The sequence below is a fragment of the Anomaloglossus baeobatrachus genome, chromosome 2, assembly GCF_048569485.1.
Source record: "Anomaloglossus baeobatrachus isolate aAnoBae1 chromosome 2, aAnoBae1.hap1, whole genome shotgun sequence".
Taxonomy (NCBI): domain Eukaryota; kingdom Metazoa; phylum Chordata; class Amphibia; order Anura; family Aromobatidae; genus Anomaloglossus; species Anomaloglossus baeobatrachus.
Genome location: NC_134354.1, coordinates 147188671 through 147215975, shown reverse-complemented (window position 1 = coordinate 147215975; position 27305 = coordinate 147188671). Strand labels below are relative to the sequence as shown.

At 44.0% G+C, this 27305-nt stretch overlaps 1 protein-coding gene across 10 annotated transcripts in view; it reads right to left on the bottom strand.

The window, feature by feature from the left end:
• The window catches only part of MAP7D2 (MAP7 domain containing 2), a 185484-nt gene that overhangs the window by 29147 nt on the left and 129032 nt on the right, over window positions 1-27305 (bottom strand). For 3 of the 10 annotated variants that reach the window (XM_075335423.1, XM_075335427.1, XM_075335418.1), the window contains exons 4-10: window positions 24329-24440; window positions 23728-23826; window positions 15271-15381; window positions 10879-11004; window positions 6135-6286; window positions 4343-4470; window positions 1424-1638 (exon numbers count right to left, since the gene is read on the bottom strand). In XM_075335423.1, the coding sequence (XP_075191538.1) occupies window positions 1424-1638; window positions 4343-4470; window positions 6135-6286; window positions 10879-11004; window positions 15271-15381; window positions 23728-23826; window positions 24329-24440 (943 nt within the window). Of the gene's footprint in view, window positions 1-1423; window positions 1639-4342; window positions 4471-6134; window positions 6287-10878; window positions 11005-15270; window positions 15382-23727; window positions 23827-24328; window positions 24441-24584; window positions 24691-27305 lie in introns of those variants that run through there. The other 7 variants (XM_075335425.1, XM_075335420.1, XM_075335419.1 and 4 more) reach the window with 7 other exon arrangements.

The window sequence follows — 27305 nt, the reverse complement described above, 5'->3', positions numbered from 1 at the left end:
AATAGGATAGGATATTGGAGATAGGAATACCCCTTTAATGTTTGCGTTTTCTAACTCCATGAAATCACTATAGGAATTAATATTAACCCCTTCACGACCATGGACGGATCTTTCCGTCATGGATCGTGTCCCGGTAAGCCCCGCCCCCTGCCGCGGGCAGGTGGCGTGGATCGGCACACATATCAGCTGTTTTCAACAGCTGACATGTGTGCATACATGTTCCGAGTGGAATCGCATTCCACCCGGAACATTAACCCCTTAGATCTCGCTGCCAAAGTCTGGCAGCGAGATCTATATGCGCGCGGCCATGTTTTCTACTTACCGCCACCCCCTCCGGACGTCACGTGAGTGATCACGTGACGTTCGGTGGTTGCCATCGTAGCACAGGGTCATGTGATGACGCCTGCTGCTAAGAAGTTTCACTTTCCTTTTTCCTCGGCACGGAGCAGAGGAAAAAAGAAAGTGACTATTTCTGCTGTTTACAGTGGTATAGCTGTGATCAGCAGATAGCGATCAGCGATCGGATTGCTGATCGCTATAGCCCCCTAGGGGGACTAGTAAAATAAAATAAAAAAAGTAAAAAAAAAGTTTTAAAAAATTAAAAAAAAAAACAAAAAACCTAAAAGTTCAAATCAACCCCTTTCCCCCATTGAAAATTAAAGGGTTAAAAAAAATAAATATACACATATTTGGTATCGCCGCGTTCAGAGATGCCCGATCTATCACAATATAAAATCAATTAATTTGATTGGTAAACGGCGTAGTGGCAAAAAAATTCCAAACTCCAAAATTACGTTTTTTGGTCGCCGCACGTTTTACACAAAATGCAATAACAGGCGATCAAAACGTAGCATCTGCGCAAAAATGCTACCATTAGAAACATCAGCTCGAGACGCAAAAAATAAGCCGTCACTGAGCCATAGATCCCAAAAAATGAGAACTCTACGGGTTTCGGAAAATGGCGCAAAACGTACGCCACTTTTATTGGACAAGCTTGTGAATTTTTTTTAACCCCCTTAGATACAAGTAAACCTATACATGTTTGGTGTCTACACACTCGCACCGACCTCAGGCATCATACCCACACATCAGTTTTACCATATAGTGAACACCGTGAATAAAAGATCCCAAAAACTATTGTGCCATCACACTTTTTTTGCAATTTTTCCACACTTGGAATTTTTTTGCTGTTTTCCAGTACACCATATGGTAAAACTTATGGTTTCATTTAAAAGTACAACTTGTCCCGCAAAAAACAAGCCCTCATATGGCAAGATTGACGGAAAAATAAAAACGTTACGGCTCTCGGAAGAAGGGGAGCAAAAAACAAAAACGCAAAAACGGAAAGTGCCCCGGGACTGAAGGGGTTAATAATATCTACTACAGGAAGACATTTTTGTTATCTTGACTACTAAGCACTGACTTTCATTTGTTTCTTTCTTCTCTCCAGGGGAAGCCGCTTTGTCAGGTTTAGTTTCCGCTGGATGTTCTTCTGTTTTAGGAGATGTCTGATGTTTCTCGGCCTTCTTCTTTGGTGTATCCTGGACGGGACTTGGACTAGATTTATACTTGACAGGGGATGCTGGGTATTGCTTGTTGTTCCTGGCTGGGGACTGCGAGTAAGATTTGGAAAGTGATCTGAAAGTGAAAAGATACCAAGTGAGACTGAAGGTGGTGTAAGGGTACTTTCACACTTCCGTTGTTTGGCAGTCGTCGCAGTCTGCCGCTTTGGGAAACAGCGCAATCCGTTACATCCGTCACACAATGCAATGCGACGGATACCACACAACGCAAGTGTGAAACTAGCCTAAACAGAAAGTATTGTAATTCATTCACCATATAAACTGTGGGACGTGGAATTGTTTCTAAATAAACCTATATAAAGACACCACTCTCTTATATTGTATCCCCTCTCGCAGATGCCACAGTGTTATGTCCTCTAACAGATACCCAATCTTTGGGTTTAGCAATCTAGGAGCGCTATGATAATAAGGAATTATGCCCAGCAATCTGTATGTTGTTCCCTATGTAAAGCTGGATCACTGCTTAAGGTGAATATTACACTAAAATATATTTTCTTTTTCCCTTGAAATGTATTCCTACAATCAGAATTGGGAAATAAAAGTTAAACAGGAACTTTTGCATGTACCAGCACATTTGTTTTAGTCGCCATTTCCAAATTCACAAATCTTGGGCAGCTTCTTTTTTTATTGCGCCATTCTTTTGTCATTTCTAGAGACAACATATGAATAAATAGTGTTCGCACTTATGTTGTCAGTAGGAAATGTTTCTTAGTACTGATCAGACAATTTAGGGCAATGTAAGGATGCTCCCCTTTGTCAAGGGAAATCTACATGCCTGGATGCCAATTCATACATTTCCAGGAGGAACAACAAAGGAATGGCACAACACAAAGCTTTAAGAAAAGGATTTTTAGTAACTGTTATTATTCCCTATAAATTTACAAGAACTACTGTGTTTACCTGAAAATAAGTATGCTTGAAATATAAACCCTACTCCACAAATAAGCCCTAGCTATAGTCATTGCTAGTGTTAGCGGGAGTCAAACTGCACAATTTCTCAGCGCCCCACTCTCTTAGGGACCCCAGCAGTTGCATTCTGCGGTTCAGATTGTTTAGGGACCTTTGACTTCACAGTCATGTGACCAAAGGTCTCTTAATTGCAAGAGTGTAAAAGAACTGAAGAGGAGACAGGCTGGTATACAGGACTGGCATTGGGGGTAAAGAGAGAAAACTGGGCAATTTCACAGGGCCCCCATTCTTCAAGAGGCCCCAGGGTTTATATCCTGATTATAACACTGCAAGAGGATCTTTGTGACACAACATCATGTGACCAAAGGTCACTGCAGGAATCTAAAAGGTGAAAAAAAAAAGAAAAAAAGAGTTTTTATAGGTCAAAAGTATGACAATATCTTTATTAATACATATCTAAAAACGCAGGAGGGGAAAAGATGTAAGGTTCAAAGAAAGAACCTATTGTAACGTGAAAATATATACATATGAACATGAACTAAAATAATTACAATAGATGCACAATGCATAAATCTTAAGTTCTATCAAATCACATTACACATAGACACAAAAACAAGTACATAAAGACACAAGCAGAGTAGACACAGAGGGTATTGCATGTTGTCAACACTGGGGGTATACTAAACCTCATATCTGGTGTCCATTAAGGTATGTATTAAGCTACTAAGAGCAACAATGGCTCACTCAACAATAATTAGGTGCTACCTTACCAAGAATAAGCGGATATAACCTATGCAAAACGCACGTTGGGGTTGTTCCCACGCGGAGTTTGTTCTTCACCTTGCACCTTAACTGGCACTAGCTATTTAGTAGGTATTTACTATTTTTCCTCTGTGTCCTAATTATTGTTGATTGAACCATTGTTGCTCTTAGTCTCTTAATACATACCTTAATGGACACCAGATATGAGGTTTAGTATACCCCCAGTGTTGGCAACATGCAATACCCTCTGTGTCTACTTTGCTTGTGTTTTTATGTACTTGTTTTTGTGTCTATGTATAATGTGATTTGATAGAACTTGAGATTTATGCATTGTACATCTATTCTAATTATTTTTACTCGTGTTCAAATGTATGTCTTTTCACGTTACGATAGATTCTTTCGTTGAACCTTACATCTTCCCCCCTGGATTTTTAAGTATGTATTAATAAAGATTTTTTTATACTTTTGACCTATAAAAACTCCTTTTTCTCTTTTGTTCAAATGTATTTTGGAGTGATCTAGGGTCTTGCCACCATATTTATGGATGGTAGTCCTTATGTGATATCAATATGTGCCATAGGCTTTTTGTTTATCTAGTAATCTAACAGTGAAGAGGCAGGCTGGTATGTATGTGCAGTGTGTGTGTGGATGGATGGAAAAGAGATAGATAATACATAGATATTAAATAGACAGATAGATAGATATATAATAGATGATAGATAAGAGATATAAAAATAAATAGATAGAAGGATATATAGAAGGATAGATAGATATATAGATAGATGAATAATAGACAGATAGATACACACGTGTTACACACAGGGTTTGGAGAGTTGTGTTGATGTTCCAGAATGCGACATGACTATATTTGAATAAATGTTGAGGTTTTTTGTTCAAGAATAAATATGGATTGTTGTTCATGGCAAAAAAAATAAATAAATAAGAGATCCCCTGACAATAAGCCCTAAACCATTTTTTGGAGCAAAACATAATATAAGACCCTGTCTTATTTTCGGGGAAACATGGTAGTCCAGATCAGGGTGTGGATCCAGCTCAGCATGGACATATACAGTGTACGGAGTTCGTACTTCGGCGTTGCAGGAGATGATGATCTCTTGGATAGCGTTGCAGGAGACTCAGATCTTCGAACTGGTGAATTTAAGGCGCAGGCTGGCACAGGAGTTGATGATCGCTTTTCTTTCTTTAATTTTTCAGGCTATAAGATTAGACAAAAGGCATGTCAGGGAGGAATAAATAAATAATAAAATACACAATATACAGGTGAATAAATACTAGGGACGACCTCTGGTGCTTGTTAATTTGGAATTATAGTGACATTTTTGTAAATGCACTGTCTTCCTATGGTTATGCTGGGCAGTTAATCTGAGAAAGCAGGGCTGCAGTATAAAGCATGATACTCTGAAAGAGGTGCAGCTGGTGCCTCTGATAAAACGAGGTGGATTTAAAAAGAAATCTGTCACCCGATTCATGCTGCCCAAACTGCAGGCATCATAAATCAGATCCTGGCCGCACAATTGCCGGCAGGTAGCTCTTTCTCTAAAGTATGTTTTCTTTGAAATGTCTGAGCATATGAAAAGATTGGCTGAGTACCACAGTTAGGCAGGCTTTGCACACTACGACATCGAAAGGTGTGATATCGGTGGGGTCAAATCGAAAGTGCCGCACATCCGGCGTCGCAGTCGATATCGTAGTGTGTAAATCCTTTTTGATACAATTAACGAGCGCAAAAGCTTCGTTATCGTATCATCGGTGTAGGGTCCGACATTTCCATAATTTGGCAGCAGCGATAGGTACAATGTTGTTCCTCGTTCCTGCGGCAGCACACATCGCTGTGTGAGAAGCCGCAGGAGCGAGGAACATCTCCTACCTGCGTCACCGCGTCTAACGCCGACTCTGCGGAAGGAAGGAGGGGGGCGGGAGGTGTTTACGTCCCGCTCATCTCTGCCCCTCCGCTTCTATTGGCCACCTGCCGTGTGACGTCGCTGTGACGCCACACGACCCGCCCCCTTAATAAGGAGGCGGGTCACCGGCCAGAGCAACGTCGCAGGGCAGGTAAGTGCGTGTGAAGCTGCCGTAGCGACAATGTTCGCTACGGCAGCAATCACAAGATATCGCTGCTGCGACTGGGGCGGGTACTATCACGCTTGACATTGCAGCATCGGCTTGCGATGTCGCAGCGTGTAAAGTACCCCTTAGAAGTCAGGCTAATCTGCGCCACCTCTGGCCAGCTTCTCCTAGTTCTCCCATAGTGAGAGACCCATCAATCATCTGCAGTGGTGCTGGGAGAAGCCATCCAGGGCAGTGCCATATTAGTCTAGTCCCCATCTATGGTCCCTGGCCGGATCTTTAAATGACATCCTATCTGAAACGTTGGAGCGTGTCACAGAACAATAAACCTGGCTGTAATCAAGCAGTTAGGTCTGATTAATGATGCAGCAGTTTGCGCAGCATAAAACAAGTGACAGGTTCCCCTTAAGAATACTGAAAACTGTCAATAGATAACACTTAATGCTGACAAACTGCAGACATTGAACATTGCTGCTTCTACTGAACCCCCCCCCCCGCTCCAAAGGATGCAAGATTGAAAGATTAAGGGGATGAATCACAAGTAAATACCATTTTATATATATATATATATATATATATATATATAAAATAATGGTACTGTATTTACAAAATACATAAGTGTTCTTTGAACACACACAGCTTTATATATGTGGATCTGTGTATAAAGTGTATGGTTTCTGTTTGATACATTCTCTATCTTTTCGACAGAAAAAAAGTAATGTGTGCAATTCTTTGATGTTTTACTGGAGACTATAAATAACAAGACATTTGTTAATAGACGGGGTCACATACTTGTATGGACTCTGGAGACGTAGGGGTTTTGATTCCTTCGGTTCCGTTGGGGGACGTTACCGTCCTTCTTCTATCCGCGCTCCGAGCAGGTGAAGATTTGAAAGGAGATTTAAGAGGGCTAGCAGGGGCTACACGAGGACACACATGGAAGACTAAAGAGTTATAGTATAGAGGCAAGAAGTAAAGGAACGTATAGGAAACAGTTCATGGTGGAAGAAAGAAAAGGGGAAACACAGATGTAAATAAGTAACATTTTAGTAACTTGCTGATATCACACTGCTCTTTGTTATTTATCTTGTCTCGCTGCCTATTAGATCTTGTGTATTTTGGACACAACTTAGTGTGATTCAATACCAGGAGCTAAAACAAAGAGACACTATGAGCTGTGGTCAGGATTATTTATTCATCAGGAAGATGTCGGTATCATAGAAGGCAAAGAACTCAATCTTTGATCCGTTGTACCAGCCCGCAGCATGCTTTTTCTAATTATCCTGTAGACTAATAATAAGTGGCTGTACTTTATACTGTACTGCTGTCAGGCCGGGTGTACACGCGGACCACGGCTGCCATATACATCAAGTTTGCCATCGATACATTGTAATACTATATAAAGTGAATGTGGTCGTATTACGACCATCAAGTAGCTGGTCCCATTACAGCAAAGTTTCAAAACACCTAAATCTGCAGAGTTTCTTTTACAAGTGGCGTGTCCTAGTTGCAATATCATAAGTTGCTGTATTGTCTCAGTCTCATGATACATCTGCTAAAAATGGCCACAGACCGCCAATGATATGCCAGATATAAGCACCGGGTAACAGAGAAGCGCACAATCCCAGAGGACAATCCTGACAACTGGGTAACATCTCACTGAAAACCTCTGACCACTAGGGATGATCAAATATCACAAATATTCGGCTTTGCGAATATTCGACGAATAGGTCGCCGCTATGCGAATATTCGTTGCACAATGTAAGCCTATGGAAAGCCCGAATAGTTGCTATTCGGCAACTATTCAAGATTCCCATAGACTTAAGGGTGCTTTGCACGCTGTGACATCGCTAGCGATTGCTAGCGATGTCGAGCGCGATAGCACCCGCCCCGTTGTACGTGCGACATTTGGTGATCGCTGCCGTAGCGAACATTATCGCTACGGCAGCGTCACACGCACAAACCTTGTCAGCGACATTGCTGTGACCGCTGAACAATCCCTCCCTCAAGGGGGAGGTGCGTTTGGCGTCACAGCGACATCACTGCGGCGTCACTAAGCGGCCGGCCAATAGAAGCGGAGGGGCGGAGATGAGCGGACGTAACATCCCGCCCACCTCCATCCTTCTGCATTGCCGGTGGAGGCAGGTAAGGAGATGTTCGTCGCTCCTGCGGTGTCACACATCGATGTGTGATGCGCAGGAATGTCGAACAACATCGCTACGTACGAGACAATGATTTTTGGTGTTTGGACGACCTCTCCAAAACTGACAATGTTTGTCTCTTTTGCGATCGTTTAAGGTCGCACGTACGTGTCACACGCTGCGATGTTGTCATGCTCCCGGTGTCCCAGCAGCGCTCCTTACCCACTGGTCCGGTCTCACCGTCATTGCACCGCTCCGTAACCACTGATCCAGCCCACGTGTCCACCGGTCATGGCTGCCGCTCCCGCTCGTGCTCTCCTGCGTCCTGCTCCTGGTCTCATGAGTCTGACCCTGAATCTAAGGTGGACTTTGCACGCTGTGACATCGCAAGCCGATGCTGCGATGTCGCACGCGATAGTCCCCGCCTCCGTCGCAGTTACGATATCTTGTGATAGCTGGCGTAGCGAAAATTATCGCTACGCCAGCTTCACATGCACTCACCTGCCCTGCGACTGTCGCTCTGGCCGGCGACCTGCCTCCTTCCTAAGGGGGCGGGTCGTGCGGCGACACAGCGACGTCACACGGCAGGCCGCCAATAGCAGCGGAGGGGCGGAGATGAGCAGGATGTAAACATCCCGCCCACCTCCTTCCTTCCGCATTGTGGCCGGCGGCAGGTAAGGAGATGTTCCTCGCTCCTGCGGCTTCACACACAGCGATGTGTGCTGCCGCAGGAGCGAGGAACATCATCGTACCTGTCGCGGCAACGGCATTATGGAAATGTCGGAGGCTGCAACGATGATACGATAACGACGCTTTTGCGCTCGTTCATCGTATCATCTAGGATTTACACACTACGACATCGCAAGTGACGCCGGAAGTGCATCACTTTCGATATTTGACCCCACCGACATCGCACCTGCGATGTCGTAGTGTGCAAAGCCGTCCTTAGACTCATGCCTCTGTATAGGACCGGGCCACGCCCACTCTCCTGGTCTTATAGGCCCAGCACACCTGCAGCAGGAAATGACATGAGGATGTGCTGGGTATATAAGACTGGCCTTTCCATGTGGGCGGGGCCTGATCAACGTGTCTTGAAGCCTTGTCTTGTGAGCTAGGTGCTCAGGTCCCCTTGTGCCGTGTCCTGTACCACTGCCTGTCATTACTACTCGGCACCTGTACCAGTATCCTGCATTGTCTGAAGGAACTCTGTGACCCCAGTGACTTTGTCCTACCCGTTCCCTCTGGGATGCTGTCCCTGCCCTGTTAGTGTTCCGGCTACCGTGCATCCAGGACTCCGGTGGGGTGCACGGTCCAGTGGATCCACCTCCTGGGCCTACCAGTCCTCCCGGCCCTGACAGATGTCACTAATGACGCCGGATGTGCGTCACAAACACCGTGACCCCGACGATAAATCGTTAGCGATATTGCATCGTGTAAAGCCCCCTTTACATTGCGCATCGAATATTCGCAAATAGTCGAATAGCGGCGACCTATTCGTCGAATATGGACGTAGCCGAATATTTGAGGTATTCCATCATCCCTACTGACCACCCGTTCTGCATTGAAAAATGTGAGGGGTTTTTCCAAATTTTACAGATCTTACAAAGCACCACTACAGGGACAATTAGGACAAAGAGGTCCACAAACATTTCCAAAAAAACATCTAATCCTTTATTTGCAATTTTCTTTGGCACTATTCTAAGCTCCATCACATTTCTGTGGATTTGTTTGCAAGTAGACTAGCATAACACAGTGTGCTCCATATAGATACTATGAGTGGGTGTGAATAGTTTTGCATGGATACAAAAAATTCTAACTCAGAAGAACTATGAATGAAGAAAACAAACAAAAAATAAGTTGAATGAAGAACTAAAAATGAATAAATGGTTGACTACAGCAAATGTCAGTAATTCAGATTCAAGAGGCAAATAAAAGGTTTACAGACTTGTTTTTGTAATTGTTTGGTACTAATGCATTAGGGGTGGGCATTTAATTTTTCTAAGGGACCACCGTGACTGTTGTGGAAGGCCGGACCAACAAAGCGAAATTCATTCTGCTCATTATTATCACTACTATTATTTTACACTAATATTTATTATTGGGCATAATTAAGTGTGAGAACTCACTGCTACTGCTAATACATGTTCGGACAGAGCTAATTGTAATATATATCCTGAGAATACCAGCCTTCAGCCGTATGGCTTTATCTTGGCTGGAATAAAAATTGGGGGGGACCGCACGCCGTTTTTTTTAATTAATTATTTATTTCACTGCACATTATAGACACGCCCACCGGCTGCTGTGATTGGGTGCAGTGAGACAGCTGTCACTCAGCGTGTGGGCGTGTCTCACTGCAACCAATCATAGGCGCCTGTGGGCGGGGAAAGCAGGGAATACGAGATTGATTAATGAGCGGCCGGCTTTTTCAAATGAATTGAAGCCGCGTATTTTCGGCACAGCTGTTCCTTGCCGCGCTGGTGATCGGGGAGCGGTATGAGCCGGGGGAAGAAAAAGACCGAGCGCCAATATAAGTATGACTGAGAACAGCAGAAAAAAAAGGTAAGTAGACTGACTTTAATAAAAAAGAAAAAAAAAAATAGATCGCTCATTTAAAAACGCACACGGAAGAAACGTGCTGAACACAGAAATACTCCGTGTGTAGTCCGTGCAGGCACGGACCCATAGACTATAGCGGGTCCGTGCCTGCGTGCTGCCGGCCAAAAACGGACATGTCGTCCGTGTAGAAAACCGCACACACGTACTTACGACACGGACACACGTTCCGTGTGATTTTACGTGTGTGTGCCATCTACCATAGAGTAACATTGGTCTCCGTGTCTCCGGTACGTGCAAAAACATACCAAACACGTACCGGAGGCACGGATGTGTGTTGCAGGCATCAGTAATTCAGCCCAGCCCATTATACCCTGAATAACAGATTTTCCCATAAAGTATGATTCCTGTCCCCCCACCGACAGTATTATGCTCATAGTGGTTTAGTGGTTAGCACTGTACAGTGGCAGAACGGTGGCTCAGTGGTAAGCACTGTACAGGGGGCAGAATGGTGGCTCAGTGGTTAGCACTGTACAGTGGGCAGTACGGTGGCTCAGTGGTTAGCACTGTACAGTGGGCAGCACGGTGGCTCAGTGGTTAGCACAGTGGCTCAGTGGTTATTATTGTAACCTTGTAGTGCTGGGGTCCTGATTTCAAATATCACCAACGACAACATCTTCCTGTGTGGGTTTCCTTCCATATGACAAGTACATACTGATAGGGAATTTAGATTGTGAGGAACAGTGATGATGATGTCTGTCCAGAGCGGTGGCATGTGGGCGCTATATAAGAAAGCATAAGAAATGAAATACTTGAATCCTGTGATTTCCATCCCACATTACCTGACATGTCATGGCATGGTTCGTTAAGCATGGCCATACTCCTGCTTCTGGCTATGGAGGAGTGTGTTGGTGTGAGCAATCGACTGACAATGAAATTTTCCATAGGGCTAAGGTACATGCGATGGGCTAAAATAAGATATGGAAGCAAAGTAATGAATGTTAAAACAATATATGAAACACAATGGGTTAAACAAAATGAAATCAGGGTGAAAATAAAATAAAAAAGGTGATGGAAAATGAAGATGCAGAACTATGATACACACAGACCGGTCACCCGATTTCTAGAGAACTTGGTTCATTTACCCCAGAAATAAACATCTTAAGTCAGTAAGCATAGCACACTGTTGGTCGATATCTCAGCAGCGCACCTCGTCTTTATAATGTACTGCAGCTCTGGCACCGACACGTGCGCCGCACCATCAATCTGCTGCAGAGCACCAACAAGCCCTGCAACACATCCGGCGCCGAGACCTGTCTGCTCCGCTCTCCAAGGTCATACATTATATGCCAATATAATGATCTACTTCTATCCGGATGGTGACAACGCGCTGGGGCACTGAACTGAACACTAACTAGTCTCATAACTGATATCTTATCAGTGATCTGTAGTAAATCTGCCCACCTCATGTATATATACGTCGCTGGACACACACGTGCGCAGTATCGGCTTCATAAGCATTGTGTATATGACAGTAATGCAGTTTAAAATTCATATATTCAATATCTGCACACATCTCGGCTCACACAAGCTGCTGCGACACTGTTTAGTGTGTGTATTCATCTATATATCATATATATATCATATATATACATACACATACATATACACATATACATACACACGCTCTCATTATTGTATAGAATATACACATACATACATATTAATGTATACAAATACATACATACCAAAGAGTGTCATGGTAGGACTAGCACCACAAGCATTGAATAAATTTACATTTCAATATTAAACTGCAATACTAACATATAGAATATACTCATAAAACCGAGCCACAAGAGTAGTTTAAAGAGAAAGAGGAAGAAATATTATATATTTTATACATTTACACGCATAGATATATGTAGGCTTGTGTATATGTGTGTGTGTGTGTGTGTGTGTCTGTGTGTGTGTGTTTGTGTGTGTGTGTATATATGTGTGTGTGTGTGTTTGTGTATATATATATATATATATATATATATATATATATATATATATATATATATATATATATACATACATACACAGTATTGACCAAAAGTTTGGACACATCTTCTCATCTCTAGAACAACTATTAGGGGAGGAGACTTTGTGCAGCAGGCCTTCATGGTAAAATAGCTGCTAGGAAACCACTGCTAAGGACAGGCAACAAGCAGAAGAGACTTGTTTGGGCTAAAGAACACAAGGAATGGACATTAGACCAGAGGAAATCGGTGCTTTGGTCTGATGAGTCCAAATTTGAGATCTTTGGATCCAACCACTGTGTCTTTGTAGAAAATGTGAACGGATGGACTCTACATGGCTGGTTCCCACCATGAAGCATGGAGGAGGAGGTGTGATGGTGTGCAGGTGCTTTGCTGGTGACACAGTTGGGGGTTTATTCAAAATTGAAGGCATACAGAACCAGCATGGCTACCACAACATCTTGCTATTCCATCCGGTTTGCGTTTAGTTGGACCATCATTTATTTTTCAACAGGACAATGACCCCAAACACACCACCAGGCTGTATAAGGGCTACTTGTTTAAGAAGGAGAGTGATGGGGTGCTACGCCAGATGACCTGGCCTCCACAGTCACCAGACCTGAACCCAATCGAGATGGTTTGGGGTGAGCTGGACCGCAGAGTGAAGGCAAAAGGGCCAACAAGTGCTAAGCATCTCTGGGAACTCCTTCAAGACTGTTGGAAAACCATTTCCGGTGACTACCTCTTGAAGCTCATCAAGAGAATGCCAAGAGTGTGCATAGCAGTAATCAAAGCAAAAGGTGGCTACTTTGAAGAATCTAGAATATAAGACATTTTCAGTTGTTTCACACTTTAAGTATTTCATTGCACATGTGTTAATTCATAGTTTTGATGCCTTCAATGTGAATCTACAATTCTTAGAGTCATGAAAATAAAGAAAACTCTTTGAATGAGAAGGTGTGTCCAAACTTTTGGTCTGTACTGTATATATATATATATATATATATATACATACATATATATATATATATTACACACACACACACACACACACACACACACACACTCTCTACTCGCTCGTGCATGCATAAATATATCAGTTAAAACATACAATTTTAGCATTTCAGTCCATATCAAGATTAACAAATGTAAAAGAGTGGGAAAGTAACATAAAACAAGTAGCAGACAGCCTGTTTGATTGAGAAATTTGGTTGATAATAAAGGCTTCCACCTATGTGTCTAGTACATAAAGGGTTACATGGGGTAGATTGACATGATTTTTGGGGGACTTTTGAGGTCTTAAAGTTAAATTAAAGAACTTAAAGGGAATGTGATGCAGATTTTTTCTACCTCATCTAAGAGCAGCAGGATGTAGGCAAAGAGATTCTGAATCCGATGATGTATCACTTAGATTACTGGGTGCAGCCATTCTGACATAATCTGAATTTTTAGGTTTAGTCATGTAGGAGAGTACAGGGAGCTGCCCCGGCCCACCCCGGGCTCTCTATATAGAGATTGTAGATTCACAGTGATGTGTCTATCACAGCAGGAGGTGTGCCAGACTGCTGAGCACCTGAGCTTCTAGTCCTGTAATGATAAGGGTCCTTCTACTTAAATAAACATAGCAAACTGTGACAAAACAGGCATGCCTGAACTTTCTATGTTAACCCTTGCAGCATGCTAACTTCAGCATAGGAAAAACCTGTTGACAGATTCCCTTTAAAGGGGATGTCCACTACTTGGACAACCCTTACTCATTCCTCTTGTTCGCCCCGTAAATATAAATAAGCCTATACTCACCTGGAGCGGCTGCAGTTCCAGTGATGTGTGAAACTACATTGCTGGGACCCATGTAACAATGTTATGACATGCAAGCCCTGCAACCAATCAGCGCCTGGTGTTTGTATACCCATCTTTAGGCGGGCTTTGCACGTTGCGACATCGCAAGCCGATGCTGCGATGTCGCACGCGATAGTCAGTCCCCGCCCCTGTCGCAGGTACGATATCTTGTGATAGCTGGCGTAGCGATAATTATCGCTACGGCAGCTTCACATGCACTCACCTGCATTGCGACCGTCGCTCTGGCCGCCGATCCGCCTCCTTCCTAAGATGGCGGGTCGTGTGGCGTCACAGCGACGTCACACGGCAGGCGGCCAATGGCGGCGGAGGGGCAGAGATGAGCAGGATGTAAACATCCCGCCCACCTCCTTCCTTCCGCATAGCCGCTGGTGGCAGGTAAGGAGATGTTCCTCGCTCCTGCGGCTTCACAGACAGCGATGTGTGCTGCCGCAGGAACGAGGAACTACATCGTACCTGTCGCGGCACCGGCATTATGGAAATGTCGGAGCCTGGACCGATGATACGATAACGACGCTTTTGCGCTCGTTCATCGTATCATCTAGGATTTACACACTACGACATCGCAAGTGACGCCGGATGTGCGTCACTTTCGATTTGACCCCACCGACATCGCACCTGCGATGTCGTAGTGTGCAAAGCCGCCCTTAGACTTTTGAGCTGGAAATCAGCGCAGCGCTCACATCCTGCTCAAATGTCCGAAGGCGGGGAGACAGACGACGGGCGCTGACTGGCTGCGAGGCTGGAATGTCATAACAATGTTATGTGGGCCCCAGGAACGCGGTTTCAGACATTCCTGGAACTGTGACTGCACCGGATGTGAATATAGGATTATTTATTTCTACAGGGGGCAAACAAGGGGAATGAGTAGTGGGTGTCCAAGTAGTGGAAATCGTCTTTAATATAATCTTATTAGTTTTTTTAACACCCAAAGAGAATTGAGGTACCAGCACCAACTTTCTAGATAGATTCCAACCATAATACAGATTCATTTTCACTTTGCCTTTTGCAATTACAGTACATTATGTGATAACTACGCTGCTCACACATTTTGGCATTAGCTAGATCAGCTCCTTCATGTATGTTATGGTGCCATCTAGTGGATTTGCTTAAAATAACATGGCAAACTGCACACTAAAATTGTATTGTGGATACATGTTCTTGTGAAGGAGAACTCCAAATTTTGATAGAATGTCAAGGCCCAGTGTCCCTGAAATCCCTGTTTTATCTGCAGTTTTGTGATGCCAAGAGGCAAAAGGAAGAATCCAGATATGATGCAGTAATGATGTAAGAAAGCGAGACGATATGAGGAGAGATAAAGCAGCGAGGAGAGATGGAGAAGGGAGAGACACTTGCCTCGATCGGGGGAATGTGTGATTGCAGCGGTGGAAGCGGAGAGCCTCTTACTGATTGGCGAGTCCACTTGCCTCTGTAGACTCATTGTAGAAGATGACAGTTTGTCACAGGCTGCAGAGAGATGTAGCAGACATTGAGATAAGAAATTGCTCCTGGAAAACAAACACTCATCTTATTCTTTAGGAGTTTTTTCAGTGATTAACTCTAGAACGCACCACCATAGAAATCTACCATAGAAAACAAGTAACCTAGCAGGCGTGCGAGGCCAAAGGTATGCGTTCTAGGGTTAAGCAGACTGGTGCCATAGATTAGTTTGGACAGGGCTCCACTGATCAGCTAGGAGCAGCCCATCACCCCTGAGATGTTAGTATCTGAATTCTGCAGACTTCACACATTCTTACTTGTTTATAGCTAGTTTTATTTTTTCCCAGTAGGAGGCGCTCATCCAAGCTACAAATCATTGCATCATTTAGAGGGCAACCATTGCGGAGTCAACGCATTCATCAGATGTCAGGCCTCTGTCTGCTTTTTGTAGTACAAGGGAAGTGGATTTAATACTTTAATGCCTGGTAAGCAATGCAAAGCAGTAAGCGATATATGAGGCTTAAGGGGAGAATAAAAAATAAGAGCAGTTAGAGCGGGCAGCACGATGGCTCAGTGGTTAGCACTGCAGTCTTGCAGCACTGGGGTCCTGGGTTCAATTCCCACCAAGGACAACATCTGCAGGTGTTTGTATGTTCTCCCCGTGTTTGCGTGGGTTTTCTCTAGGTACTCCGGTTTCCTCCCACAATCCAAAAAACATACTGATAGGGAATTTAGATTGTGAGCCCCAATGGGGACAGTGATGCCAATGTATGTAAAGCGCTGTGGAATTAACAGCGCTATATAAATGAATGAATATTATTATATTAGAGAATCCAAACCCAACATAAAACTTACCTGTCAGATCAAACACTCTAGCTCTGGTGCTCCTCAACAATTTCTGCTTATTTTTCATGTAGCAATGATGCGCCTGGTACATCAGATTGGCTGCTGCAGCCAGTCACTGTCCTAAGCTGTCTCTGGTCATACATGACCGCTGCAGCCAATCACTGGCCACGGTGCTGATGCTAGAATATGTATGACCACAGGGGCGGCACTCTTTGTTTTATTCACAGTCCTATGTAATGTCTTTTTTCCATTGTTGTACGACTTCTCTATAACTATATTTATATACCTTCCATTACACAGACTTGCAGAATATACAATGATTTTCCTAATGTTTAGAGAAATGTTCCTATCTTTTCTACATTCAATCTCTGTAATAAAATAAAATTACAAAGATTCTAATTTCCCTGAGAACTATTGAGTTGTGAAATAGAAATTAAAACTACAGTTACTAAGTTCAGGGCATTCATAGAATATCTATAGGATCGCGCTATTAAAGGGTTATCCCCCTCTTCATAGATGGATATTGTCAGATAGTGCTAGACAGGCTCTTTTGCAATGTACTGCTTATTCAAATTTGCAGCTGTTCTTGAGATATTTAGGCTGTGTACACACGTTGCTTTTTTTCATGCATTTTTCCTTGCAGATTTTGTTGCAGAAAAAAGAAGCAGTATGTCAATTCTTTCAGTTTGTTTCCTGCAGATATAATCCATTGCAGTGCTCGAGCTTGATCAATACAGTGGATTATCACAGACACTTCGCCTCACACACCATGCATACGACATGGTCTGTGAGGCTCTCCGTAGCTCAGTAACCCGGGTTTGTTATGGTGACGACCCAGGGTTGCCATGGGAGCGATCGGGTCCCTGTAATCGCATTAAAGGGACCCAATCACAAGAAGAGGTAAGCAATACCTCTCCCTGCCTCCTAAATTCTGCAATCGCATTCAGGGGGTTAAACTAATGGAAGCGGCGCTTGCACCGCTTCGGGCAGTGATAGCCGGGTCAGAGCTGTAACAACAGCCGGAGACCCACAGCAGCTATCGCGGGGGTACAGCGCAGGAACATCTGTGATCGCCATGAAAAATGCATGAAAAAACGCTTAATAAAATAATGCGATAGAAAAATTTGTGTTTTTTCAGCAGCATTTTTCCTGACAACACATGCTTTTTATGTGTAGAAAATCTGCACACAAAAAAGCAATGTGTGCACATATTCTAACACTTATTTTGTTTACAGCTCGTTACCTAAGAGACCGACACCTTGCGGTCTAGTATGTAAACACTGAGCTGAAGCTGGCCAGGATTAGGAGGTAACCGAGCGCTGTAGTGACCCCGACCAACTTCAGAACAGTGCTTACAACTTCAATAGAACAGTGTGTCTAAGCACTGCGCATGTTCTGCTATCTAGCAGCGGTGGCCAGTCTCCAAGCTATAAACTAAAGTGTTAAGTGGAATCTGGCAGTAGGATAAACCCTCCTAAGCTGTCTATATGGGCATGTAGGTCATAGAAAGCTGAATACAATGTTAGCTTTAGATCTGCGATCCGATGTCTTATTCCAGAGAAATCTATATTTTTCCTAATATATAAATGAGCTGTCAAGATCACTGGGCCAGACACAGATCTGTCTCAGAATCTGCCTCCAGAAATGATTTTAAAATGCAAGGCATGAGACATGTAATGACTGACACTGTTCTCTCAATCTCACATAGCTTTGCACTGAGATCAGAACTAACAGTACAGCTGAAGTGAACTTTGTCTCATTACAAATATTTGCAGCAGTACTTGTCCTCTCATTTTACTGTCAACTCCGCTGCAGAGCTATGCCTCATTATTGCCAATACAGTCCCTGACAGAAGTTCTGTCACTTATCCAGGTTATGTAAATAAAAGCTTATAAACTGACTTTAAATTCATCCATTGGTTTTATAAATTACTGTTTTGAAAGCTGAAACCCTCCCAAATTTGGTTTAGGTTATGAAAATAAATTTGCTGCAAAGCTGAAATATTGATCATTTAATGAACACTGAAAGGTCAGATTTTGGCAAGACAAAAGTTTTGTCGCCCACAGAAAGTAATGTGAAATTCAAACAAATAATTAACTTCTAATACAAAGATATGTTGCATAACATTGGTGAATGAAGTTGTGGTGCTATTAGAGCCATATTTAATATTTTGTATGACTTCCACAAGCTTGAAGGACTGCATCCATGCGGTTCAACAATGATTCATACAATTTATTGATGAAGTCATCAGGATAGCAAAGAATGCAGTCTTACATGCCTCCCAGAGTTCATCTAGATTCTTTGGCTTTGTCTTCCAAGCTTCCTCTTTCATCCTACCCCAAACATGCTCAATGATGTTCATGTCTGGTGACTGGGCTGGCCAGTCCTTGAGCACTTTGATCTTCTTTGCCAGGAGGAACTTTGTTGTAGAGATGGATGTATGAGATGGAGACCATCCTGCTGCAGAATTTGACTCCTTTTATGATTGGGAGTGTAAGAGGTAGCTAATACCGTACTTCTTGATATTTTAGGCTATTGATATTGCCTTCCACCTTGCAAATGTTTTGCACACCCTCATACTGAATGTAACCCCAAACCATGATCTTTCCACCACCAAACTTAACTGTTTTCTGGATCCATACGGGCTCCAGTAGGTCTCCTGCAGTATTTGCGGCGTCTGTGGTGTAATTCAACTGAAGATTCATCAGAGAAATCCACCTTCTGCCACTTTTCCAGCATCCATCTGTTTAGCAGGCTGTGGGACTTGGCAAATGCCACACGTTTTTTTAATTGCCTTTTGATTAGTGCTGACTTCGGGGCACTGTTTCGACCATGGAGGCCATTTCGAGACAGAATCCTACAAACTGTTCTAGTTAACACAGGGACTTGATGTGACCAGGCCTGTTGGAGCTCTGCTGCAGTGTAAGAGGGGCTGGCTTTGGATTTTCTAACCAACAAACGTTCCTCCTGAGCAGTTGTCTTGCGGAGTCTGCCGCACCTGGGCTTGTAAAAAATATCTCCAGTCTCTTCAAATCTTTTTTTAATTCTTTGTACTTGATGCTGAGACACATTAAAGGTGCCAGCCTCCCCTGCAGTGGATCTGTTCTCCAGTCTCTTGATAATCAAGGCTTTGGTCGCAGGGTAGATTTTTGGCATGCTGTCAGAGGTTAAGTTGCAGTTCAAGTGAAGGTATGGGGTGCTCTGTTTCTTTTTATTCACACCCACTAATTAACTGATCATTTAGTGAGCACAGGTGAGGATGTAAACTAGGACTGGGTGCATTATATGACGAGGCGACAAAACCTTTATCTTGCCAAAATCTGACCTCTGTGTTCATAAAATTATCAATATTTCAGCTTTGCAGCAACTTTATTTTCATAACCTAAACCAAATTTGGGAGGGTTTCAGCTTTCAAAAGAGTAATTTATAAACCAATGGATGAATTTAAAGTCAGGTTATAAGCTTTTAGTTACATAACATTGATAAGAGACAGAACTTCTGTCAGGGACTGTACAGTACAGCAGAGTTCAACCTTGTCTCATTGCAAACACATCTGCAATGCTATCAGCTTCAGCTCTGCTGTAGTTTCGCTCTCCATCACACTGGCTGCCGGTGAGATGGAAGATGAAGCACAAGAGGACTGCAGTGCAAAGGTTTTTGTAATGGGAAAGTTCACTTTAGCTGTACTGTGTCAGTTGTGATCTCACTGCAGAGCTGTGTGTCTTCACGACAGCCAAGTGTAGGTCATTACATGACTCGTAATGCCTCCTTTGAATTAAAATAATCTCTGGAGGCAGATTCTCATGCAGATCTATGCTCGGCCCATAGATCCTAAAAGCTCATGTACATATAAGAAAAATGTGGATTTTTATGGAATAACACATGAGATTGCAGATATCAAGGTAACATTTTATTAACATTCATATGACCTACCGTACATGCCCATACAGACGGCTTAGGTTAAACCTACTGACATATTTCCTTTAATATTGTAAAAATGTAAATTGCAAATTTTCTTATATTTTTAAGCACTACCCAACAAAACCCACTTCTGAAGATAGCAATAACCCTTTAAAATCCCACCTATTGAGGGGACAGTGGCTTTCTTACACCTTCTGCAGTAGGAATTGTTCCTAAGAGGACATGATGCCAGGGAAAGCTCGCCACACTCTGTGATACTTGCTGGAAATTACAGCTAAACAGATCTGCCGCCTAGTGGTAGCAACTAGTGCTGAGTGAGCACTACCAGACTCGGGTGTTCAGCACTACCAGACTCGGGTGTTCAGCACTACCATACTCGGGTGCTCGGTACGCAGAACGAGCAATGGCACGCTCGGATGGGCTCAACATGCGTACCGAGCATAATGGAAGTCAATGTGGAACTCTAGCATTTTTTGGGAAAATCTGGCAAAATGCTTGTGTTCCTTATTGATTTCCATTATACTTGTTGTGAGTACCAAGCACCCTAGCATGGTAGTGCTCGCTCATCACTGGTAGCAACAGTAGATTTTCCTTAGTATGTGCAAGAGGTAAGGAAGAAAGCTCTTTATAATTTCTGGTGTATACCTGCTAGTAATGTATTAAATTATTTTCCAATCTTCTTTATTCACTGGACTTCTTACTTTGCCAAGTTGTCTGTCTGACGCGTCACCTAGAGCACAATTGTACCTCCTATTGCTTGAATTAAGATTTGTGATTGCCCTCCCTGCTCTGCACTGTATATAGGGAATGCCCTGTCCTGTATATATGGCATTCCTGATTCCTGCACTGTATACAGGGCATGCCCTGCACTGTATATAAGGCACGCCTGCACTGTATAAAGGGAAGGCTCTATACTTTATAAACTGCATACCCTGCACTTTATTAAGGGCATAGCCTGCAGTTTATACAGAGCATATATGGCGCCCTGGACTAGCCAGGGGCCACAGGTAACAACACACACACACCCCCACCCCCAGCAGGTCACAGCAGTCATCTCCAGTGAGACCTGATTTCCTCCCTCGGGTTCAGACAGACACACCAGGTGGGCGGAGTCAGGCAGATGGACACGCCCACGGAGGAGTCTAGCTGGTCTGAGGCAGGAAACAGAGACAAGTCCAGGCAGAGGAAGGGAGAGGAGGTGTGCAGAGTGGCAGAAGCAGACGGGGGCCTAGGTTGGAGCCTAGGGCCCTCGTGTAGCAGTCAGGCAGACGGTAGTGGCCGTCTGTGGGAGCCGGGAAGACAGTCTTGGTGGAACCGTAGGTAGCCGGGGTTGGGCGGTGGCCCACCGGTACCGAACCGGGGAGCCAGCTGGAAACCGGAGCACAGGAGGAGCGTACAAAAAGGTGCAGGAAAGGACTTACACTACCAAACTGGGGTCAGGGGAAAAACACCGCAGCTGCCTGTGGGACCCGTCCATCCAGCCGTTTGTTTTACCAGAGACTCCGTGTACGTTACTGGCTGAGTAAGTACCACCGTGCCGTCTGGCACTGCGCTGCCCCTGCGACCCTGCACCTGGCCAAGCCTCGCAATCCACTTTCCAGCCAACAACTCCGGGCCCCGGGACTACCAAAATCCCCCTACCCACGGAGGGGAGAGGAACATCCCAGCTGCTCCCTGTCATCGCTCTCGGGATCCCCGTACAGAGCAGCGGTGGTGCCCCAACCTCACCACACACCGTGGGTGGCGTCACGGACAACATCCCCAAACCAAACCATCCCCTTTCACTCACGGGCGAGGAGCGCCGCTCGAGTCCCCGGATCTGGCCCACCGCTCGAGCCACCGAGCAGCAGCAGCAGCAGCAGCTGGACCCGAGCCGCAAGCGCGGTCGAGCAGCGCACCCCTCCCCGCCCGCGACACATACCCTGCACTTTATACAGGGCATGTCCAGCACTGTGTATAAGGCATGGTCTGCACTGTGTATAAGGCATGGTCTGCACTGTATATAGGGCATGGTCTGCACTGTATATAGGGCATGGTCTGCACTGTAAATAAGGCATGCTTTGCACTGTATTTAAGGCATGTTCTGCACTGTATATAGGGCCTGCCCTGCACTGTATGTAAGGCATGCTCAGCACTGTATATATGACAAGCTCTACATTGTATATAGGGCATGCCCTGCACTATATATAGGTAAGACCCTGCACCGTATATAAGGTATGTTCTGCACTGTATATAGGGCATGCCCTGCACTGTATATAAGGAATGCTCTGCACTGTATATATGGTATGCTCTACACTGTATATAGGGCATGCCCTGCACTTTATATAGTTAAGGCCTTGCACTGTATATAAAGCATGCTCTGCACTGTATATAGGGCATGCCCTGCACTGTATACAGGGCATGTTTTGTTTCCTGAAGCCATTTGGATCAATTGCAAGTCATCATCACAGAGGTTAATGGATGATCCACTGAGAAGCTACGGTCACTGCTTGGAAATGAGGAAGGCATTTTAATAAGTAATATAATGGCACCTCTTGTGCTGCCGGACCTCGTCAGCCATACAGCCTGATACCCTGAAGTAGATCTACGCTCAGAAGAAGCTGCTATAATACACTGCAGGTCACGTTCTGGAGAAGGACAATTGTAACTATTGCAAATCAAACAGAAACGGATAAATCTGCAGTACGGATCAATTGCCGCAAAATCTTACAATGCAATGGACAGGGATTTTTTTTGTCATAAAAAGCACAATAAGCAAAAGATCAATTGTAGACACAATGTACTAGCTCTTGTGCCTCTGATGAGCTTGCGGCATTATTCCCCAGATAATGTATTGGGGGATGGGGGATTATGACTAAGCAGGAAATCCTGGCACAGATAATGAACACAAAATTCAGCTAAGACTCGGATCTAAGTCATCCTAATGCCAGGGTATATCACAATGTGGGCACCGGGAAAGCAGGAGTACAGCTGAGAGTCAGCAGGAATCAAGGGGTCTGTGGTTTTCGCTAGTTCTTTGTAAAAAGGGGGGGTAGGAATCCCCAATCCCTATCTGGACATTGCTTTAAAATTGGGCATTATTTGTATGATGTGGTCTAAGCTGCCACACTGGGCATCACTGATAGGCGGGCGGGGGCATAACAATGTGGCCTATCCAAGAGCATCAGGGGCCTTGTGTCATTTTCTCGCAGACGACCTCTTACAATCCGGACCCTTTTTGTTTCTACAACAGGGTGGGGCTGGTGTTGTCCTTCCATTTTTGCAGTCCCTTACCTATGTCATTCTATCAGGATATGTTTCAGATTATTCATCTAAATAAATAATACCAAAGAGTACAAAAAGTTTCAAAATTTTGCAAAAAGAGCATAAAATGAAGCGCATACTGGTGATGTGAGCATGATATGGAATGGATCACAAGACAGTATGAGACTGGGCGTCATGCACCATGTTCTGGATCCACGTGGACAGACAAACTGATGTACAATGTGACACAGGACACTGCTGTGGACACCGGTCTGACCGATCGCTGCTCAGAGTACACAGCTGGGATGATTAATGTGACTGGAACACTGACAGACAGCGGCACAATGTCCCATACAAATATACCATTAGAGGGCTCGTCCGCATCGGCAGAGGTCACGGGCTCTGTGTCTGGGGTGGTGGTACTTAAATCTAGCACAGGGGGTTGGGGGATTTCTGATTCACCTGCATAGCACAAAACCAGAGTAAAACAACAAGAGGATAAAATATAAAAATCCTACAGTAAAACTTACAGGAATAAACAACATACAAGAATCCAGGTAAAACAGTCATTCTGCAATTCAGTAATGTAGCAGTGAAACAGTTAACATTTTAAAGGCGAACATCACCTCTATTTTTGCACTGTCAGATACAAATCTGCAGCATAATGACCAACTAGTGAGTGGTGATGCCTTTAAGAATATTAACACATCAATGCCCAGAGTAATAAAACAGGTTCTCTTTGGTGGCCAACATTACTGAATTGGTCTTTAGATGACAAACAACTGCACTGAATAATAGTAATATTCATTAAAGAGACAATACAGTACACAGAAATATGCTAAACTGGTTAATTTTTACAAGCCTATAACCTTGACATGTGCCCAGAAGGACAAAGTTCTCACAAAGATCCTCTCAAATAACGGATTTCTATTAAAAGGCTGCATTGCAGGGAAGAAGGACTCACCATCTCTTCCAGCTCCGGCTACCAAGGCCCCACCCCAGGACCATCGCTTCTGCTTCTGCTCCAGCTGTTGACTGCGTTCTTGGGAGCGTCTCATCATAGCCTCGAGCCGCTCCTAGGTAAAGATGCAGACAGATTTAGGTTGTAATTAAGATGCCGGGCTCGTCACAATGTCTTCAGTGTACACAAGTCCTAGATATGGATGGTGGGCATTTATATTGTGAACTCGAAGAAGAATAGGAGAATATGATGATCATACTCAAGAAGAGGAGGTGGCTGCACTGATCCTCGTCACGGGAGGTGTCACTACTGGAGATGAAGTAGGTAAATAACACAAGTTGCATCACTGATTTCAGCATCTGGTCCCTGTGGAGCTGCAGCCAATGATCATCTCTACAGATGAGAAATGCTCTGACAGCATTAACGCATTCAGGGCAGACGATAACTGATACTGCACAGTCACAAAGGCTAGGCACCCGGGAGAGCAAAAGTGCCAGACAGCTCAGATAACATGTATAAAGGCCTATAGAAGAGCTGAGACCAAGGCATATAAATCAGGACAATACAACATCTTGCCCCTTATACCTACCCGACCTAATATAACTAGAATGACAATGGGAGTTATTCATCAAAAAGTGGCAAAAAAGGGGTTGCACAAATCAATAAGACAGACCAATTCTTCATCTTGCCTAGTGTGATACATTAGTTAATTTTAGAATACGAAAACATTGTTGGGAAAATATCTTAAAACTAGTACAGGGAAAGAGTGAAACAGTTGCTTCTAGCTTATAGGATAAGCCATCAATATCAGATCATTGGCGTCTGACTTCTGGTACCTACCGACAATCAGCCAACTGAAGACTTTGGAGCAGTAAGTCATCCATACACCACAGACCAGATTAACTCAAATACACAGAGGGCCAAAGTTAAAAACTTAGTCAAAGTCATGGGCCAACCTAGTCATGGATCCCTCATAGTCCCTCATACAGAACAATGGGTCTCACATGGTCCTCCATACAGAATAATGGGCCCCACATAGTCCTCCATACAGAATAATGGGCTCCATAAAGTCCTCCATACAGAATAACAGGCCCCACATAGTCCACCATACAGAGTAATGTGCCCCACATAGTGCTCCCTACAGAGTAATGGGCTCCATATAGTCCTGCATACAGAATAATAGACCTCACATAGTCCTCCATACAGAATAATGGGCTCCATAGTCCTCCATACAGAAAAATGGGCTTCATATAGTTTGCCATACAGAATAATGGCCCCACATAGTCCTCCATACAGAGTAATGGGCTCCACATAGTCCTCCATACAGAATAATAGACCTCATATAGTCGTCAATAAATAATAATGGGCTCCACATAGTCTTCCATACAGAACAATGGGCCCCATGTAGTCCTCCATACAGAATAATGGGCTCCATAAAGTCCCCCATACAGAATAACAGGCCCCACATAGTCCTCCATACAGAATAATGGGCCCTACATAGTCCTCCATACAGAACAATGGGCCCCATGTAGTCTTCCATACAGAATAATGGGCCTCACATAGTCCTCCATACAGAATAATGGGCACCATATAGTCATCCATACAGAATAATGGGCCCCACATAGTCCTCCATACAGAATGATAGGCCCCACATAGTCCTCCATACAGAATAATGGGCCCCACATAGTCCTCCATACAGAATGATAGGCCCCACATAGTCCTCTATACAGAATAATGGGCACCTGGCATTGCGGACAAAATAAAAATCAGCCTGCGGGCCATATTTGGCCCGTGGGCCAGAGGTTGACAACTGTGCCATAGACCAAAGTTGACTGAAAGCTGCTATATGGATGATTTCAGTCATCAAGATCTGACATGTCTGAATTAGGACAACTGATCTTTTTGTTTTTGTTTTTTTTAGAAATGTTGGGCCGCGACTCTCAGAGAACCCAGTAGAGCTTGGCTAACCTCTCCGGTGTATGAGAGAGGCAGCCGAAATAGCTGCCTGCTGAACCACTGAGCAACCAACAGCCATCTAAGGTATATGGGGGCTTTCATTGTTTACCAGAGATAACTCTGTACATTTCGTAATGCCTGAGCAATACAGTTCATTTCAAGGTATGGAATAAAGCTACAATACTAGGAACAGCCTTATCTACCATTTATCCTGAATTTTGCTGGGACTATTCCAAAATGTCAGACAATTCCATCAAATACTGTGTGTCCTGAACCAAAAGGGTGCATGGTTTAAGTAGATCCCGGGGTTGCCAAGGTGTTACAGAAAAGGTTGTGGGTGCATTCCTAGCGGTGCTGGTAACTGGACATAAACAATACAATTCTCCCAACAGAAATGTTGCCAAATATCGGCTAAACCACTACCAAATGTAGGGAGCTGTGCCTAATAACAATTTGAACAGGACTAGAAGTGGTCTCCGGACTGCCGTGGTCACTTTATTTATGTGACTGGTTAAGACTAGAGAAGAGCGGACCCGTGGAAGTTCAGTTTGGCGGGTTCAGCCGGACTTTAGATAAAGTACAGTTCAGGACCTGGAGTTGACCGGAACCTCACAGGAAGTCACTGATTGAGCAGTTCGGCTTTCAGCCCACATACAGCCAGCCATAAACCGCACTTCCAGGGGACGGAGGTTGGGATTTTTCTTTTTTTTTGTACAATCTACATCCGATAATGCTGATTTTACCCTAAGTGAGAGCCGTTCAAACACTGCAAGCGGCTCTCACTGGGCTGAGCACCAAGCGTTCCCAAGAACACCGATGGTCGTTCCAGTGGTTTGCATATGTAAAGCACGCAAACTCCGACCTTGAACACTGATTTTTTTTCTTTACTATTTCTTTATTATTTTATAAAAGAAGAGAACATGGAGACATTCCGTTGCTCATAAAGTGGTATAGAGGCATAATGTAAATCCAAACTAGGCATTCTGCTCCTGAACTTTATGTGACAAAACAATACTGATTACGA